Here is an 18,622-nt window from a genome sequence, read left to right as displayed (position 1 = left end):
CCGGCACCGGGACGTGAGCGAAGGGAGCTGGGGACAAAATCGCAGCCCCCTCCGTCCTCGCGTGTTTGCTCAGCTCTGCTGCGGGGGGAGGCGAGGCGGGGGGACGGGGAGGTGGTGGGGTGGGTGCTCCCCACACACCGGGCCCAGGCAGGACGTGAAGCTTCGCGCGTCCGTCGTGGCGTGCCATGGTCGGTCCCGGTATCAGCCGGGGCTGGAGCAGGAGTGTGCCGGGGACAGAGGCAGCAGGAGCCGGTCTGGGAAACGGGGCAGGCTCCAGCGCTGTCCCGCCGGCGTGGGGGAACATCCTGCGCTGAGCTCAGCGCCGCGGCCAAGCCCCGGTGCGGTGGGGATGCGGCCGTGCTTCCTGCTGCGGCCCGCGCCAGGACCAGGGATGAGCAAAAACAACAGCCGCTTTCCGGGCAGCCCCGGCAGGGCCAAGCGCGCTTCCGCAGGGCAGCGGGGCCGCGGCTGCGCAGCGGCTCGAGGGACGAGGCTGGGGGGCCAGGCAGCCCTCTGCCCGCCGCAGCCACTGCCGGAACAGGAGATGGAGAAGTGATGGGGGATGGGAATAAGCCCCCTGTGTGAGGGGGGGGCAGCTGATCCGGCCAGGCCAGCCCTTGCTGCTTGGGACGGCGTTCGTGCATGGTTAATTTGTTAACCATGAGCCAGCAGTGTGCCCTGGCTGCCAAGAAAGCCAATGGGATCCTGGGGTGCATCAAGAAGAGTGTGGCCAGCAGGACAAGGGAGGTTCTCCTTCCCCTCTACACTGCCCTGGTGAGGCCCCATCTGGAGTACTGTGTCCAGTTCTGGGCTCCCCAGTTCAAGAAAGATGAAGAGCTACTGGAGAGAGTCCAGCGGAGGGCTACGAGGATGAGGAGGGGACTGGAGCATCTCTCCTGCGAGGAGAGGCTGAGGGAGCTGGGCTTGTTCAGCCTGAAGAAGAGAAGGCTGCGAGGGGACCTTATAAATGCCTACAAATATCTGCAGGGTGGGTGTCAGGAGGATGGGGCCAAGCTCTTTTCAGTGGTGCCCAGTGACAGGACAAGGGGCAATGGGCACAAACTGAGGCACAGGAAGTTCTGTCTGAACATGAGGAAGAACTTCTTCCCTCTGAGGGTGACGGAGCACTGGAGCAGGCTGCCCAGGGAGGCTGTGGAGTCTCCTTCTCTGGAGATATTCCAGCCCCGCCTGGACAAGGTCCTGTGCAGCCTGCTGTGGGTGACCCTGCTTCGGCAGGGGGGTTGGACTGGGTGACCCACAGAGGTCCCTTCCAACCCCTACTATTCTGTGATTCTGTGATTCTGAGATCTGCATCTCCGTGGGCGCAGGCTCCGTCACCCTGCTGGGTGGGTCCCCGGGGTGACTTGGAGAAGCTCCTGCTCCCAGCCCGCGCTGTCTCTCCCCGATCCCTGTCCCCAGGGACCCCCAGCAGAGCTGACAGCACTTCGCTGCACCCCAAGCTTTCCTACCAGGGTAGATGTGGGGTGAGGGGCTCCAGTGTCGGGTGGGAGCCCAGAGATGTCGCAGAGCATCTGCCCCGGGAGGTGCTGGGTCCCGCGGCCGTGCACAAGGCACGCGGGACCCGGCATCTCCCGGGGCCATGGGCAGGGGTACCGGAGCAGGACTGCACACCCCAAGACCCCCAGCCCTGCTGCACAAGGGCTACCGGGGGGCAGCGCCGGGATTTTTTTTGAGGGGGGGGGGAAGCGGAGGTGGAGGACACCTGTACCAAGGAGAGCCGGAGCTGCTTGTGGGGTCCCCCGGGGGGAGCCGGGGAGGGCCGGGGGGCACCCCGGGGGGCGGCGGGGCGGACTACAGGTCCCGGCATGCCCGGCCGCGCTCCGCACCTGCCCGGGGAGCGGCTTTTGTTATCGGCGGGGCCGCGGGAGCGATGGGCGAGGGCCCCGCCGCTGCCTCCGCGCCGGGAGCTGCGCCCAGCGGTGAGTGCACCCCGGCCCCCCCTGCACCGGGACCCCCGGGATCGCCCCCTGCACCGAGACCTGTCCCCCCCGGCATCCCCCGCTCCCCGAGCCCCCGGCTCTCCCGGGGTCCCGCCGCCCCTCCGGTCCCCCCCGCGCTGCCCCGGGTCCCGGCTGCCGTCGGGCGCACCGAGCCCCGGCACCTCCGGGCACCCCGAGTCCCGGGCCGTGCCCAGCCGGTGCCCCGGGGGTGTCACAGGCGGCGGCTGCCGGAGCCCCCCCCAGAACTGGCCTCGTCTCGCCCCGTCCCCCGGCGCTCGGCTCCCCCCCCGGCCCCGCTCCCGCCCGTGGGCTCCGACACCCGCAGCGCGTTTCCCCGCTTCGCCGCCGAAGCCTTCGCCCCTCGCCCGGGTGGGATTTCCCGCTCCCTTGGCGTCAGCGGCTGGGGGCCTGCGACGGGGACGGGGTCCCAGGGTCCGGGGGTCCAAGGGGACAGCGTGGCCGCAGCAGCGGCTGGCTGGGGAAGGGGCTCGGTGGCGGTGGCTGGGGAGGGGGCTCGGTGGCGGTGGCTGGGGAGGGGGCTCGGTGGCGGTGGCCGGGGTCTGGCTGCGCGCCACGGTCCCCGGCACCTGAACCAGGAAGTCTGCAGGGGAGCGGGGAGCGTTTTCCGGCTCCGCGGGCAGAGGCCGGGGCTGCGGAGGGTGTTTCTGCAGGGGAAGGGGATGGAGGGCTCAGCCCCGGGGCGCGGGGGAACCCGTGGTGGGCTCAGTCGCGACAGGGCAGAGTGCCAGGTGCCGGGGGGTCACGACAGAGCGAAGCGACGGAGCTGGGCGCTGGGCTGGGAGCCGATTGCGGCCGGGAAGCCAGGCAGGAGGCAGGACCAGCTGCTGGGGCGGGGGTCCGTCCCCCGACGGCCCCGGGAGCGGGGAGAGACCCCCTTCTGAAGGATGCTGCGGGCCCAGCGGAGCGTCGCGGTGGGACCGAACGGGCTGCGGGAGCCACGGCCAGAGCAGACCTGCCCCCTCCCTGCCCCACGGCAGGGGTCTGCCAGCCCGGGAACTGGGGGGCCTGAGACCACTGCCCCGTCCTCGCCCTCACCCCGCACGCCGGCCTGGCTGCTCGGCAGCCCCCCGACCCGGGCGCTTGCGGGGGCTCCCCGCAGCCTCCCCTCCCCAGCCCCGGGCTCCTGCCGCAGCAGCTGAGCGCAAAAAATAGCCGGGAGCGAGCGCAGCCGCCCCAGCACCGCTCAGCTGCTGCCCAGGCTCAGCGCCCGGCTGCCCCTGGGGAAGGGGCTTCGGGCCCAGGGCACGAGGCTGCGCGGCGGGGAGGTGCCCGGGCAGGAGCTGCGTGACGGCGTCGGGGCAGGGCAGAGAACAGCCAGCACAGGTCTGTGCGTGCACCCGGGCGCGGGCTGAGCCAGGGCCCCGCTTCCCCGGGGCCCACCGCCGCCGGCCGGTGCCCCCCGTCCTCCCGCGCTCGCCCCTGTGGGGCAGGTCCCCAGGTCATCGGGCAGCCGGACGCTGGTGGCCAGGGGGACGGCGGGGTCCGGGGCGGCGGGAGCTGCTCACGCGTGTCTGAACAAGGTCCCCCGTGGGCAGAGTTAATGTACGTGCAGGAGCCGGGCCAAAAGGAGACGCAGGGCTCTGGCAGCCCCGGCCGAGCGCTGACTCACGGCCGCGCTCCCTCCCCGGAGACAGCGGCAGCGCGGGGAGCAGGGCAGCGGCCACCCGGCACCTCGGCACGGTGGGTGCCCTTCCTCCCCTGGGGAGGGAGAGGGTCTGCAGGGTCGGGACTGGGGAGCCGTTCTCCGGGCAGTGGTCCTGGCGCCGTGGGGCAGAGGACGGCGGGGCTGCGGGCGTGCTTCGGGGTGTCCCTGCGGCCTCGTGCCCGTCCCGTGTGCCAGGGAGGAGCTGGGCTCGCCGGAGGGAGGTGCGGGGTGGCCTGACGTGGGTGCTGTGGACGTGACAGCAGCCATGAGCACGTGCCGGGAGGGAGGGCAGCGATGCCCCGCCGTGAACCCGCTGCCGGGGGCGAGGGGCCGCTGGTGACGCAGCCCCCAGCGTGGCGGAGGTGGGAGCAGAGGTGGGGGCTTGGGGCTCGCGTGGGGGGCTCCTGCCCCCGGGGCAGAGGGGCAGCAGTGCCAGCAGCGGCTGCAGCCCGCGCCGGGGCCGCTGGAGGTGGCAGGAGAGCAGGAACGCGCCGGTTTTATGGCCTGTCGCGTGATGTGTTTATAGCTGGGACGGGACGGCGGCGGATGCTGCCCAGCCCTGCCCGGGCGACGCAGCGGGTCCCCGCTCCGCATCCTGGTGCTGATGGGGTGGAGGATTGCGCCCGAACTTTGCTCTCCGAGGTGGGGCTCCCGCCAGAGCCGGCAGCACCGCGGCCGTGTCCGCCCACTGCCAAGCGGCTCCTTCTCCTGCCCGCTCCCACAGGCAGGGACCCGGCTGCCGGCCGGGGGGGAGCAGGGTCCTGCCCGGGCCCTTTGGAGCATCCTGCCCCGTGTCTGGTGCTGGTGCTGATCCCGACATCACCAAGTGTTTGCTCTGGTGCCGAGCCCCCCGCATCACGCAGCGGCTGCCGCGGAGGTGGTGCTGAGCAGGTACGCTGCCCCGGCGCCGTCCCCAAAACGGCTCCACGGCCAGCAGCAGGCAGAGGCTGAGCTGGGGGGGCTGGCCGACCCTGCGGCCCCCCGGTCCCCACCGCAGCCGGCGGGCTGGCCGGGGCCTGGGGACGCCGGAGCCCTGGCCGTGCTGGCCGGGGTCTCCACAAGCCCCCCGGCCTGGCGTTCGCTGCCCCCGGGGAGGAGGTTTGGCCGGGGGCAGGATGCTGGGGGATGCGTGGGTGCTGGAGCGCGTGGCTGGGGTGCAGGATGTGTCCCCGGTCCCCAGAGCATCACCCTGACGGCTCCTTCTCCCCAGGCAGGGGCCGGCAGAGGGACGCTGCTGCCCGCCGGGGAGCGGGGTGAAGGGGCTTCTCCCCATGGCAGCCGACCCCCCCCCGTGACGCCAGCCAAACTGGACACCGCGGTCCAGCGAGAGACCCCCCCCGGCCCGCGCCCCCCCGCACGGCCCCCCCGGCCCCGCGCCGGCCCCGCGCCCCGCGGCTCGGACACGGGCGGACGCCGCGATGCTGCGACCCTCACGGGTGGGTAGAGCCGGCGGGGCCGGGCGGGGGGCTGGGGCCGGGGGGGGGGGAAGCGGGGGCGGCTGGGGCTGCTCCTTCGGCCCGTCCCGTCCCCAGAGCCCGGCCGGGCTGAGCCCCCCGCCCGGATCCCACCCGCTGGCCCCCGCACCCCCCGCTCCCCCCGCCCGGCCCACCGCGCCCCCCGCCCGCAGTTCCCGCACCCGACCGTGCGGTGCGTGGCCAGGAGGTGGCAGCAGGACCCTGCGGGCAGGGAGCGGGGCGGGGGGGCGAGGGGAGCTGCGGAGCGCTGGGGCGGGGGGTCCCGCCGTGCCCCCACGAGTGGCTGTGGGGACAGACCCCGGCCGGCGGCAGCAGCCCCAGACCCCGAGGGGACGGACCGGGCCGAGGGGTGCAGGGAGAGCTCCCCCGCCATGCCGACCCCCTCCTCCCGGGTGCCCCCCACCCTGGGCTGACGCCTCGCCCCTCTGTCCCCAGACTTGTGCAGCGGCGATGTCCCCGAGGTGGAGATCATCAGCTTGCTGGGCGAGCAGCTGCCCCGCTACACGCTGCGGGCCGACACCGTCTTCGGCTACGACCACGGCGACTGGCTGCGCGCCCGCCCCGGCCCCCCGGAGCCCCCGGCCCCCCTCACCCCCCGGCAGATGGAGGAGACCCTGCAGTATTTCCGTGAGTGCCGGCTGCGGGGCCGGGGCAGCGGGGCCGGGGCAGCGGGGCCGGGGCAGTGGGTCAGGGTGGGCCGCGCGGGCGGGGCCGCGGCCACGACGGCAGCGCGGGAGCTAATCGCCGCTAACAGGATTGACGGCCTGGATTTCCTCGCCCGGAACATCCCGGGCTAATTCTGACAGCAGCTTCTGCTGAGCCGAGACGGATGCTTGGAGAGAGCCTCCATCATCTCCCGGGACCCCCGGCACGTCCCCGCTCCCCCCGCGCCGTGCCGTGGCTCCCCAGGGTGGGACACCGGCGGGGGGAGCACGCAGGGTGTGCTGGCGGCCCCCGGTGCTGCTGCCCCACCAAACGCGACGGCCCAGAGTGGCTGAGAGGGGTGCGGGGCTGCTGCTGCTGGCGAAACCCCCAGAGCGGTGGGGTGCAGGCACCTGGGGGGAGCCCCCCGCAGCCCCCGCAGCTGGGGATGCAACGCCCGACGCTGCTGCGGCGAGGTCCGTTCCCCGTGCGGGGTCGGGGTTCAGCGGGGGGCACAGACGGATTATCTCCGCTCTCCTTCTGCCTCTGGCCCACGTGTGGCGGGGGCCGGATTAGAGCAAGGGGCTGGGGGGTGGATGTGGGGCAGCAGGAGACAGATGGGGCCGAGGGGCTGGCCCCGCTCCCACCCCCCTGCCTGCGACAGCCTGGGCTGGGGACAGACCCCCCGCCGTGCCCTGCCACGCTCGCAGCCTTCCCCACCCACCTGCTCCCCCCCGTGCGGCAGGCAGCGGGGTCAGCGGCACCCCCGGCCCCGGCACCCCGTGCCCCGCAGCGGCAGCAGCAGGGCTGGACCCCCGGCCCCGTCTGCGTGCCACGGGGCAGGGAGCACCCAGCTCGGCGGGACCCCGGGCACCCCGTCCCCCCCTGCGTGGGGACAGCCCGGCTGGGGCCCGGGAGCCCCGTGGGTCACGTTTCCCCGTGCCGCTGGTGTCTGCCGGGGTGGGGGGGCCCGGGCTGCCTCATCCCCTTACCCAAACCTTTAAGCTGCGGTCAGAAATAGCCCCCCCGTAATCTGCTTGCGCAGAGACGCGGGGGTCCTGCCCGGGGGAGCAAATCCCCGGGTGGGGGATTAGGAGCAAGCGGCTCCTGCCCGTCCCTGATGAGACGCACGCTGGTGTCCTTGGGGTCCCCGGGGGGGGGGGGGGGTGCGCAGGTGAGCCGGCTGGGTACCCCCCCCCCACCCTGCCATCGCCGGCGCGAGGAGCGGGGGGAGGCTGGGACCGAGGGCGCCTGGCTCCAGTCCCAGCTCCGGGAGGGTCCCAGAGGTCGTGGCAGGGGGTGGTTTGGGGTCGGGGTCCCCAGCGGGTCCCCAGCCCACGCCACGTGCCAGCCGGCTCCTCCATCATTCGACACGGCGGGATTTATTCAGCTGCCTCTGCGCCAGTGTGGGTGTGGGGAGCCGGGGGTCCCAGCCCCTGCGCAGAGTAGGGGGGTGCTGAGCGGGGCGGGTGGGAGAGGGGTGGAGGAGCCCTTTCCCGGCTCACAGACCTGGCAGGTCCCAGCACCGCGCTGGGCACCCGAGCGTGCAGGATTCGTGGTGAGCCGTGTCGGTGACGGTGGGGGGACGCAGGCCTGGGGACAGGCTCGGGGGGAAGAGCGAGGCTGGCGGGGGGGCTGCAGCAAAGGCCGTGGTTTGACGTGACCTTCGTGGGTCACAGACTGGGTTTGGGGTGAAGGACCCGAACCCCCTCCCAGTTCCTCCAAGGGGCAGAAGCTGTTGGTGCGTGACCCATCTGGGGGTGCAAAGCTGCTGCTCGGGGACCAGGGACCCCCCGGTGCCCCCCCTCAGCAGTCAGCACTCACCACCATCCGCGGGGACCTGAGCACCCAGAGCCCCTGGTGTCCGTGCGGTGGAGGCCGGGAGGGGGGCACAGAGCCCAGCTGCAGTGGCCCCCCAGGGCGAAGCAGGACTGACCCGATGGGTGCCCAGGGTGCCCCAGTGGGGAGTCTGATCCTGGGGTGCCTGATGGGGACCATGTCTGTGGGGTGCCCTAAGGGTTCCCAGTCTTGGGGTGCCTGATGGGGACCGTGTCCGGGGGGTGCCCCAAATGGGGAGCCTGATCCTGGGGTGCCTGATGGGGACTGTGTCCGTGGGGTGCCCGAAGGGTTCCCAGTCTTGGAGTGCGCGATGGGATCTGTGTCTGTGGGTGCCCTAAGGGTTCCCAGTCTTGGGGTGCCTGATGGGCACTGCATCCATGGGATGCCCCAATGGGGAGCCAGTTCCTGGAGTGCCTGATAGGGACCACATCCATGGGGTGCCTGAAGGGTTCCCAGTCTTGGGGTGCCTGATGGGGACCGTGTCCGTGGGTGCCCTAAGGGTTCCCAGTCCTGGGGTGCGCGATGGGATCTGTGTCCGTGGGTGCCCCGTGGGAGCGAGCAGCCGCAACCAGCCGACCCCCTCCGCGGGGGGAGCGGGGGGAGCGGGCAGCCCCCGGCCCCGCCGCCCCCGCCCCGCTCCCGCCCGGCGCCGCCCCCCGCCCCGGCCCCCGCCCCGGCGGGACGCGCTGGGCAGGTGCGCGCGGAGGGGGCGACCGGATAAATAGGGGCGGGAGCGGGGGGGCTCGGTGCGGTGCGGCCATGGAGATCTGGAGCAGCCCCGCCGGCTACGACGAGCGGAGCGGGAGCGCGGAGCGGGGCGGCGGCGCCGACCCCATCACCCGGGAGCTGGAGGAGGGTGAGGGGGTCCCTGGGACGCGGGGCGGGGGTCCCCCCGCGGGCGGGGGCCGGGGTCTCTCCCGGGGCGGGGGTTCCCCCGCGGGCGGGGCCGGGGGGCGCGGAGCGGGGCCGGAGCCGGGGTCTCTCCCCGAGGGGGGGCTGGGGGGCGCGGAGCGGGGCTGGGGCCGGGGTCTCGGTCTCTCTCCGGGCGGGGGCCGTCCCCCTCCCCGCCCGTGCGTTGCCCTCTCCCCGCTGCGGAGCGGCAGCCCGGCCCGCTCGCTGAGCCCGGTCCCGAGGTGGCTGCTGCCCGGTCTCACGGGAGCCCCCGGCCCCGCTCGGGCGGTGGCGGGGAGCCGGTGGGGGGTCCCCGGCGGATTGGGGGGGGGGGGGGGCTGCCCTCCCGCGGGTCCCCGCATCGCGCAGGATCGGGCCCGCGGGCGGGGCGGGTGTTTACGTGCTGGGCAGCACTGCGGCCCCCGCCGCTCGCTCCAGCCGTGGCGATGCTCATGCTCTAATTATTCCCAATTAACGGCTCGGTGGCCTGGCGGGGTGCGGTTGGGGACCCCTGCGGGGAGCAGGCCCTGGCGGGGAGGGGGGTGAGGCTGGGGCTGGCCCCTCTCCCCCGGGAGGTGCCCACTGGGGTGCGGGGCCCACACCCGGGGTGGTGGGGACAGGATGGGGGTGGCAGGTGGGGGCACGGCCGTGACAACGCGCACACCATAGCACAACCGCAGCCGGGGCAGCGTGATGGGATTTGCGCGGCTGAGCCTCTGCGTTAACCCGCTCTGCCCCGCTGCGGAGCGCGGCCGGGGCCGGGGGTGTCGGTGGAGGCAGGGGAAACTGAGGCACGCGCCCTTGGGGTGGTCGAGCGTCCAAGGGGAGCAGCAGGAGCGGCTGCGGGGCGCAGGCAGAGCCTGGGGCTTCGTGCTCGCTGCTGGCTCCTTCCCACCGCGCAGCTCCCGCGCTCCCGTCTGGGTGCGTGCCCGGCACAGTTGGCAGGATCGGTGCCGGGGGGGACAGACGTCCCCGTCCTCGTGCCCCCTCTCCCTGCCAGCGACCCAGACAGCAGCGGGGGGGAGGCTGCAGCTGGGGCCCAGGCCGGTGCGGTCTCGCTGCGTGGCAGGCAGCTGCCCGTTCCTGGGGCGACCTGCCCGCAGCTGCCTGTGCCCCCGCCGCTCAGCGCCTGGGCTGCTGCAGCCGAGGGGCGTCAGGGTGGGTGCGGGGGGCAGCGTCCTGAGAGCGCGGGCTCGGCTCTGCCTCGGCCAGCGTCTCCGGGGAGAAACTAGGGCAGGGCTGGCTTCTCGGGGGGAGATCTGGGCCAGGGGGCTGGGGACAGATGGGAGGGGACGCTGCCCGCCAGCCCCGCTCTGCGTGGTGCCACCCGCTGCTGTTGACGCTGCAGCTCCAGCCCGCTCTTTGCTGGAGATGTCACCTCCGATCGTGTCTCCGCCGCCTGCCTTTCCCTGTCCCTCCTTCCCGGCCGCGTGCCCCGTGGCGGGGCTGGCGCGGTGTCTGGTGGGGTGGTGGGTGCAGCGAGGGGAGCCCGGCGCCTTTCCCCCAGCCCCAAGACACGGGCAGGGCTGGGGGGTGAGGTGGGAGCACCCCGTTTCCCGTGGGGCTGCCGCGGCTGTGAGCATCCCTGCACCGCGCTGGAGCTGCCGAGCGAATTAACGGTCACTTGTGGTGCCCAGCGTGGAGCAGCCGTTGCCTCTGCTGGGCAGCCCTGGCAGCAGCGGGTGCTGAGGGGATGCCTTGATAGGGGACAGAGGGGGGGGATGCTCCTGCAGTGTGGGGGTTCACCCTGCGCCCCTCTCCCCCAGTCCTGTGCGCTGAGCGGGTGGTCAGGATCACCAAGACCTACCACGACATCGATGCCGTCACCAACCTGCTGGACGAGGTACGCCGGTGCCTGCCCCGCGCGCGGGCTGGGGGCCGCTGGGACCCCCGGGTGCGGGGGTGGGCGAGGGCTGGGGAAGAGGGGGGCAGAGCAGGGGACGGGCCCAAGCTGACCCGGACCTGCCCCTCGCAGAAGGAGCGAGACCTGGAGCTGGCGGCGCGCATCGGGCAGTCCCTGCTGAAGCAGAACCGGAGCCTGACCGAGCGCAACGAGCTGCTGGAGGAGCAGCTGGAGTTGGCCAAAGAGGAGGTGACGGTGCCTGGGGCAGGGTCCTGGCCCCGGCCCCCCACGTGCCCGGCCCGGGGGTGCCCGTGGGTCCCCTCGGCTGCGCCCTGATGCTCTTTCCCCTCCCAGATCGCGCAGCTGCGCCACGAGGTCTCCATGCGGGATGACCTGCTCCACTTCTACACCACCGCGACGGAGGAGAGCGAGCCCACCTCCGCCACCTCCACGCCGTGAGTGGGGGGCCCCGGCCCACCGCCCACCCGGGCAGGGCTGCTCCTGAGGGGCTGGGCAGAGGCTGCAGCCGTCACCCTCCTGGGGTAGCACCGGGGCTGGTGCTCCCTTCTCTCCCATGGCTTCCCTGGGTCTGGCCCCAGCCTGGGAGCTGGGGAGAGTGGGCAGGGGGCTGGGTGGGCAGCCCTGGCTGCGGGTGCTCAGCACCCTCCCTGCCGTCCCCAGGCTGCGCCGGCACGAGTCCGCGCTGTCCCTGCAGCAGTTCTTCCAGTGTGACACCCTGCAGCAGAAACTCCGGTGCCTGGAGGAGGAGAACCAGCAGCTTCGCATGGAGGTGAGCGGAACTGGCTGGCGGGATGCCCCTCGCTGTGCCGCCTTCTGCCCTGCTCGCTGCCGGGGGGCCTGAGCTGGCCCCGGGCGGGGGGGGTGTTTGGAGGGTCCTGCCCATCGCACTCAGCCCCTCTGACGCTCTCCCCTAGGCCACCAGCATTGCCACTGAGACCTGTCAGTACGAGGACCAGGAGCAGCAGCTGATGATCGACTGCGTGGAGCAGTTCTGTGCGTGGGGCTGGGGGCTCACGGGGGGCAGCTCCGATCCGAGCGTGGGCTGGGGGTCTGCTGGGCTCACGGGGGGCAGCTCCGATCCGAGCGTGGGCTGGGGGTCTGCTGGGCTCACGGGGGGCAGCTCCGATCTGGGTGTGGGCTGGGGGTCTGCTGGGCTCACGGGGGGCAGCTCCGATCTGGGCGTGGGCTGGGGGTCTGCTGGGCTCACGGGGGGCAGCTCCGATGTGGGTGGGGGTTCTGCTGGGCTCGTGGGGGGGCAGCTCCGATCCGGGCGTGGGCTGGGGGTCTGCTGGCACTGCCCAGCACCACGGCGTGGGCTGGGGGTCCGTGCCCTGGCGGTGACAGACCCCGGGCCCCCCGCAGCCGAAGCCAGCCGGCAGGTCGTGTGCCTGTCCGAGGAGCTGGCCCGCAAGGCGGAGGACACGGCCCGGCAGCAGGAGGAGATCAGCCAGCTCCTGGCGCAGGTTGTGGACCTGCAGCAGAAGTGCCGCGCGGTGAGCATCCCCTGCCCGTGCTGGGGGGTGCCGGGGGGCCGCGGGGCGCAGCTCCCTGACCTGCCCCGCTCCTGCCCGCAGTACGGCTCGGAGGTGGAGGAGCTCCAGCAGCACCTGGCCGTGGCCAAGGAGGTGCAGCAGCAGCTCCGGACGGAGGTGAGCCCGGGGAGGGTGGGGGGTCCTGCCCTGCTGCCCCCGGGGCCGTGCCTGAGCTGCGCCCGTGCCCGCAGCTGCGGGACCTGCAGGAGAAGTACGCCGAGTGCGGCGGGATGCTGCAGGAAGCCCAGGAGGAGGTGAAGAGCCTGCGCAGCCGGAGCCTGCCCAACAGCACCGTCAGCCGCTACGGCACAGCCGCCCTCCTGCCCGTGGTGAGCGGGGGCACGGGCCGGGGGGGGCCGGGGGGCTGCTGTCCCCTCTGCTGACCCCCCGTCCCCTGTGTCCACAGGACTCGCTGGCGGCTGAGATCAAGGGGATGATGAGGAAGGCGACAGACAGCTCCTCCTCGGACAAGTGAGTGCTGGTGTCGGTGGTGGGCTGGGGTCGGGGGTCCCTGGGGGGGCTCGAGGGTCCACCCCTGCCCGCTTCCTGCCCGCAGGAGCTACCTGCGCGTCTTTGAGACGGTGAAAGCGGTGAACCAGGCGGCCAAAGCCAAGTCTTGCTCCGAGTCCCCCCACAACTTGCTGGGCTCCAGGCAGTTGTCAGCTGTCCCCTCTGGGGGGGCCAGCACCCCTCACACCGGCTGCTCCGCCTCGGAGGGTGCCCGGTGAGTGCCGCAGCGGGGGCTTGGCCCGGGCGGGGGGAGACGCTGCCCCTGGGCAGGGGCTGGGGTGCCGGCGAGGTGCCCATCGCACCCCAGCGTGGGTCAGTGCCGCCAGCCTGGGGCAGGGCGGGCGTTGGGGTCTGGCACAGCGTGGGGGGCTGTGGTGTGGGGCCGTGACCCCCAGCACCCTGACACCGTGCCCGTCGGCAGGGGCGAGGGGGCTGGAGGGGGGCCGCAGGCGGCCCCGGGGCGGCAGGACCTGGAGGCGGCCGTGCAGCGGCTGTCGGCCCGGCAGCAGAGCCATGCCTCGGAGGAGCGCTCCTTCTTCGAGACGGAGCGGGAGCGCAAGCTGTGCCGGCTGCCGGACGGGGAGAGCTCCAGCGGCTTCCTCACCCCCAACGAGAGCGTCGTCTCCACCGGGACCAACCACTCCGGGGGCTCGGAGCTCACCGCCGGCTCCGGCTTCTCCCTCGGCTCCCTCGCCTACCTGCCCGACAAGCTGCAGATTGTGAAGCCCCTGGAAGGTGAGGGGTGGAGGGGGCGACCCAGTGTGCACAGCTGGGGGTGCCAGGGGGGTCCCCTGATGCCAGCTGAGCCCCCCTGGCTGTGTCGTCCCCCCCCCCCAGGCTCTGTGACCCTCCACCACTGGCAGCAGCTGGCGCAGCCCAACCTGGGTGGGATCCTGGTGCCCCGTCCCGGGGTGCTCACCAAGGACTTCAGGCAGCTGGACACCGACCTGGAGGAGGTCTACAGCCTCGGCGACCTGGAGGAGGACGATGTGGACGCCAGCTCCTTCCGGCTGCTCCCTACCTCAACGCCTGCCAAAGCCAAGGAGCGCCCGGGGGGTGAGCGCGGGGCCAGGGGGCGGAGGGGACGTGGCCCCCGGGACGCCCCTGTCCAGCTGCCCCTCGCACCCTGCTGTGCTGTCCCCTCCTGCGCCGGGGGCCTGTCCCTGTCACCCGTCCGTCCCCGTGGGGATGCTCCGGCGGCGGCTGCCGGGACGAGCCCTCGCCGTCACGCCGGCGTGCTCCTGCCACCGCCCGGGCGCGGGGAGGGGACGGGGCTGGGGGCAGCGTCAGCTCCTGCTCCCCTGGGTGCTCGCAGCCCCCTCTGAGCAGGCGCTGGACACAGACGCTGCTGGAGCTGTGCCCCACGCGTGCAGCGTTCTGCGGGCGGTGGCAGCTCACGGCCCGGCTTTCGCTCTCCCCCCCACCCTCCTCTGCCTGTGTCGTGCCCCCCCCCTCCCTCCTAACCTGGTGTCTCCTGTCCCTTCCAGTGTTCCTCTCTGTTAACAACCTCCCCCAGACCCCGTCCACCTTCACCATCACTACCTGCCACATCCTCCACCCCACCACCGAGATCACCACGGTGACCCCCAGGTAAGGCGTGTGGCCCCCCCACCGCCTGCACTGCCTGCACCCCCGCTGCACCCCCCTGTCTCCCCCCACAACCCTCTCCTGCTCACCCCACACCTGGCTCCCTGCAGCTTGAGGAAGCTGGAGGAGATCCTGGGATCTCTCTCTGGGAGATCCTTGGCACTCAAGATGTCCCCATGTACCTAGGGACCACCCCCAGCCCTGTGCTGGGCCACTGTGAGGGGCAGAAGAGCCTTCCTTGGGGTGGATGAGGCTGGGCCCCCCGTGAGCAGCCCCCCAGGGATGGAGCAGGGCTTGCCCCCGGGGCCGCTGTGCGCAGCCATGGGTCTCCTCCTGCCTGGACTTGTGCAAAACCCGGGACCTTGCGCCAGCCTGGGCTGCAGGAGCCCGGCCCTGGGCTGCCCCTTAATTAATGAGCACTGGTGCTCAGCCCTAACGAGCTCCTCCGAGGCTTATTGGGGGTTGATGTGAGCGGAGTTTGCTGTGCGCTGTCAGATAAAACCCGTGCATGTTTGGAAAGCACTTGTGGAGCGGCAGCCATGTCCTGTCCCCTCCTGCCTGCCTGGGAGCAGGGGGGACACGTGGCTGCAGCCCCCCCAGCCCCGAGCTTCGGGGTGCTTGGGCGGTGCCCCAAGCATGGGGGTCTCCTACAGCCCCAGGCGCGTTAGGCGCACGGCTGCGTAGGAAGGAGGGGGCCCTGCTCTGCCTGAGGACCCCCTGGCCCCCACAGCATCATCCCCTGGGACTGGCCCCCCCAGTGACACCCCCCCCCCCCCCCTCTCTCTTCCCCTGCAGTCTGTATAACGCCGTCGTGCCTTCTTGTGGGACCCTTGAGGGGCTGAGCCTCGGCAGCCCCACGCCGGAGCCGTCTTGCCCCGTGCTGGACCCTGGCCCTGGACCCCCGAGCACCCCCGTGGGACTCATCAGGCTCTTGCTGGTGCGGGGCATCTCCGCCTCGGTGCCAGGGACGGGGTCGTGGTGGGCCCCCCCGCTCCCCTCCCAGGCCCCCCGGCGTGCTGGCACCCAGGCCCTCCCTGCGCCAGGGGGCCAGGACAGACCCCCGCCCCGGAGCAGCATCTTCAGCCTGAACCTGGTGGAGAAGCTGCGGCGCCTGGGGCTGGACAAGGTGGTGGCCAGGGGGGAGACATCCTACGCCCGGGGAGAGCGCTGGGCAGTGTGGACGTGACAGCGCTGCGGGGCTCGGGACGAGACGCGTCCTCCGTCCTCCTCCTCGCTGTCCGGGGGGAAGGGGACAGGGGCCAGGCTTTCCCCCACAGCTCCGGGTGAGGCACCCGGACCCCGCAGCGTGCCCAGCGCCGGCTTGGGGGGGCTTTGCACTGGGGGCCGGGACACAACCCCACCGTGCCCCGTGGCCAAGCACGATGCTCCCCTGTTACACAGCCCCGGGGGTCCCCCACGCAGGGAGCTGTGTGGGGCGATGCTGGGGGCTCGGGGGGGGGGCAGCTCCAGGCAGGGGGTGCAGGCTGACCCTGTCCCCCGCTGTGGGGGTGCGGATGCCTCGCAGGAGCCCATCACTGGCAATAAAAACTGTTCCTGTGGGTGCTGAGCCAGGGCGAGGAGCTGCTCGGCCCCTGGGGGCTGCAGCGAAGGGCGATGCTCAGCCCGGGCTCGGGTGGCCCCGGGAGGGATCCCCTGGGCGGGGGGTGAGACCTCCCAGCCCACCCGGGCCCGCAGCCCAACTTTTAGAGGGAAACATGGTTTTTAGATTCTTCCCTGCCCCCTGATTAGCAGCAGCACCACGGCCCGGGGGTGCCCGCAGCGGGTGCTGCTCAGGGCGTAGCTGTGGCTCCCGCCGGCTGCATCCCTCGCCCCGGCCGTACCCTGTCCCCTGGTGAATAAATGTGAAGTCACAAAGCAGCTCGTGTGGGCCATGTCTGCTGCCAGTGCCCCATCTGCTGCCGCGCGCTGTCGTCTCTGCCCCGTGTGTTCTGGTGGGCTGGGGGTGAATCCCACCTGCCCCCCCCCCCCCCCAGCTCTTCCCAGCAAAGACTGAGCAGCAGCTGCCGTGGTGCCAAAGCTTTATTGCGGGCAGAGACGTGCACCGAGCGTGCCGGTGCTCTGCATGGCGCAGGCAGTGCGGCAGCTACGCGGCATCGACCGAGTCCTCCGCGCTGCGGCGGCCGAAGTCCATCCAGTCGGGGTAGTAGAGGTCATGCAGGGCCTCTGTCCCCTCGTCCCCGTGCCCGTAGCCCTTGCGGTCGCTCAGCTCTGCCGGGGCGAGGGCAGCGGGTTAGAGCGGCTGGGGGCTGGGGGCTGGAGGGGGTCGGGCTGTGCCCTTTGGGCCCCCCGAGGGCTGCCCACCCCGTGCCTCCCGGTACCTGTGAAGATGTGGGGCAGGAACCGGGAGATGAAGTGCTTCTGCTCCTGGGACAGGGACTCGGGCCAGTCCTGCCGGACCGGGCTGGCGGGGAGCCGGCGGGGGTCCCCCGCAGCGGCCGCTGCCTCCGGCGCGGGCCGGCACAGGCAGGCAGTCACCACCATGGCAAGGACGAGGCCGATGCACACCATCACCTTCATGGCTGTGGAGAGACGGAGCGGGGACAGGGAGCGGAGGGGCTGAGGCCCCGGACCGGGGGTGGGTGCTCAGCCTGCGGCGAGGGGTGACCTGTGGGGGAGCAGGGTGCTCCTCCCCAGGGCAGGGCTGTCCCCAAGTCCCCTCTGCTCCCTCCCAGTGCGTCCCCAAGTCCCCTCTGCTCCCTCCCAGTGGGTCCCCAAGTCCCTCGATCCCTCTCTCCCCACGGGTCCCCAAGTCCCCAGGGATCACAGAACCATCGAGTCACGCTGGAAGGGATCCGCAAGGATCTTGCGTCCGACCCCCTGCTCCTCGCAGGGCCACCTGCGCCAGCCCAGACGGCAGAGCGTTGGACAGCCAAGGAGCGGGGAGCTTGTCCCCAGGGCATGGCTGAACCCAAGTCCCCTCTGTCCCTCCAAGAAGGTCCCCTCCATCCCTCCAGCTGGGTCCCCAAGCCTCCTCCGTCCCTCCCGGTCCCCAAGGTCCCCCCCATCCCTCCAGCCCCGTCCCCAAGCCTCCTCCGTCCCTCCCGGTCCCCAAGGTCCCCCCCATCCCTCCAGCCAGGTCCCCAAGCCTCCTCCGTCCCTCCCGGTCCCCAAGGTCCCCCCCATCCCTCCAGCCAGGTCCCCAAGCCTCCTCGTCCCTCCCGGTCCCCAAGGTCCCCCCCATCCCTCCAGCCCCGTCCCCAAGCCTCCTCCGTCCCTCCCGGTCCCCAAGGTCCCCTCCATCCCTCCGGCCGGGTCCCCAGGCCTCCTCCGTCCCCCGTCCCCCCTCACCTGCTGGCTCGGCTCGGCGGGCTCCTCGCTCCCAGCAGCCGGTCCCAGCGCCGCTTTTAAGGGTGCCACCGCCGCTGCCCCACCCCACCCACCCCGGGGCGGCTCCGCACGCGGCCACGGAGCCTGGGCAGCCCCATGGGCACACATGGACACACAGACACAGATGCATGGACACAGAGACACACAATCACACACAGACAAACACACATGGACACACAGACACGGACACACACAGATGCATGGACACACAGAGACACACACGGACACATACAATCACACATGGACATATGGACACAGACACAGATGCATGGACACACAGACACACAGACACAGATGCATGTACACACGGACACACATGGACACACACGCACAGATGCATGGACACAGAGACACACAATCACACACAGACAAACACACGGACACACAATCACACGTGGACAAACACATGGACACACAGACACTCACAGACACACACACACGTGGCGGGGGGTGTATGTATATAACGTGCAGAGCTGTTTCACCCATCCAGTCCCAGCTGGCCACACCGGTGTACGTCCTGCACACGCACACAGATCGGTGTGTACACACACACGCACACACACACACAGAGGTCTAGATGCACGTACAGCTTTACAGGTAGAGCTGTAGGTACGGGGGGGGGGGGGGGGGGGTGTATACACCCGCACACGGGTACAGAGCCAGCTGCATAGCGTGCAGACACAGAACCGTACGCACACCGCGCATGCAGAGCTGCCTCCACAGGCACACACGCAGCCGTGTACCCACACAGGTACACGCACACGCGCAGCTACAGGCGCCTGCACTCCTCTGTGGCTGTGCTCGTGTGCAGCTCCGTACGGACACGCGCAAGCACAGCTCTGGGCAGGGCTGGCTGCAGGGGCCTTGGCTGTATGTGTGTCCACAGACAGGTACAGGCAGTGCTCAGGCTGAGCAGTCACACGCCTGTACGTACAGATCCGTGCACCCACACACACATCTATACACAGCTAGACAGGCTTACAGAGGCCTTGCTATACGTACACACACACGCAGATATTTATGCATGTAGATACACACACACACACGTCTATGACTAGCCAAGAGATACAGGGATAGCTGCAGATGCACGTATAGATGTGTTTATAGGTGTAGCTCTAGACAGAGTGGTACAGCTGGGGGGGTGGGGGGTGGCAGCTGGCCCCTGCAGTCAGTTCGCCTGCCGGTCACAGAGCCACTCACGCGGAGGGCTGTGCAGCTCTGTGCACGCACAGACCATGAGCACGGCGGCTGCAGGTGTGTGGGCAACACCTGCACGGGGCAACTGGCTGCACACTGGCTGTGTGTGA

The 18,622-nt window shown here is 71.7% G+C and overlaps 2 protein-coding genes across 2 annotated transcripts; one reads left to right on the top strand and one right to left on the bottom strand.

Moving 5' to 3' along the window:
• Positions 1 to 8,342: 8,342 nt before the first annotated feature.
• On the top strand, positions 8,343 to 15,303 carry HAP1 (huntingtin associated protein 1). Its single transcript, XM_075443495.1, has 15 exons — positions 8,343 to 8,439; positions 10,241 to 10,317; positions 10,450 to 10,566; positions 10,672 to 10,772; positions 10,999 to 11,107; positions 11,253 to 11,331; positions 11,701 to 11,831; positions 11,913 to 11,987; positions 12,062 to 12,199; positions 12,277 to 12,341; positions 12,427 to 12,594; positions 12,802 to 13,115; positions 13,218 to 13,436; positions 13,868 to 13,970; positions 14,763 to 15,303. Exons 1-15 carry the CDS (start codon positions 8,343 to 8,345, stop codon positions 15,151 to 15,153), a joined length of 2,184 nt encoding a protein of 727 aa, XP_075299610.1. The 3' UTR covers positions 15,154 to 15,303.
• Positions 15,304 to 16,071: 768 nt separating this feature from the next.
• LOC142364231 (gastrin/cholecystokinin-like peptide) lies at positions 16,072 to 16,511 on the bottom strand. The gene is made up of 2 exons (XM_075443494.1): positions 16,307 to 16,511; positions 16,072 to 16,196 (listed from the first exon to the last, which is right to left on the bottom strand). The coding sequence occupies exons 1-2, from the start codon at positions 16,503 to 16,505 to the stop codon at positions 16,072 to 16,074; spliced, it is 324 nt and encodes a 107-aa protein (XP_075299609.1). The 5' UTR covers positions 16,506 to 16,511.
• Between the last annotated feature and the right edge of the window lie 2,111 nt (positions 16,512 to 18,622).

The sequence above is a fragment of the Opisthocomus hoazin genome, chromosome 26, assembly GCF_030867145.1.
Source record: "Opisthocomus hoazin isolate bOpiHoa1 chromosome 26, bOpiHoa1.hap1, whole genome shotgun sequence".
Taxonomy (NCBI): Eukaryota; Metazoa; Chordata; class Aves; order Opisthocomiformes; family Opisthocomidae; genus Opisthocomus; species Opisthocomus hoazin.
This window is presented reverse-complemented; position numbering and strand designations above follow the sequence as displayed.

What these genes read in the sequence shown, in the direction of transcription:
- HAP1 (XM_075443495.1), top strand. Translation starts at nt 8,343, where the DNA reads ATGGAGATCTGGAGCAGCCCCGCCGGCTACGACGAGCGGAGCGGGAGC. An exon ending in TCACCAACCTGCTGGACGAG is followed by an intron (nt 10,318 to 10,449) that starts GTACGCCGGTGC and finishes TGCCCCTCGCAG; the next exon opens with AAGGAGCGAGACCTGGAGCT. An exon ending in TCCGCCTCGGAGGGTGCCCG is followed by an intron (nt 12,595 to 12,801) that starts GTGAGTGCCGCA and finishes GCCCGTCGGCAG; the next exon opens with GGGCGAGGGGGCTGGAGGGG.
- LOC142364231 (XM_075443494.1), bottom strand. Translation starts at nt 16,505, where the DNA reads ATGAAGGTGATGGTGTGCATCGGCCTCGTCCTTGCCATGGTGGTGACT. An exon ending in CCTGCCCCACATCTTCACAG is followed by an intron (nt 16,197 to 16,306) that starts GTACCGGGAGGC and finishes TCGCCCCGGCAG; the next exon opens with AGCTGAGCGACCGCAAGGGC.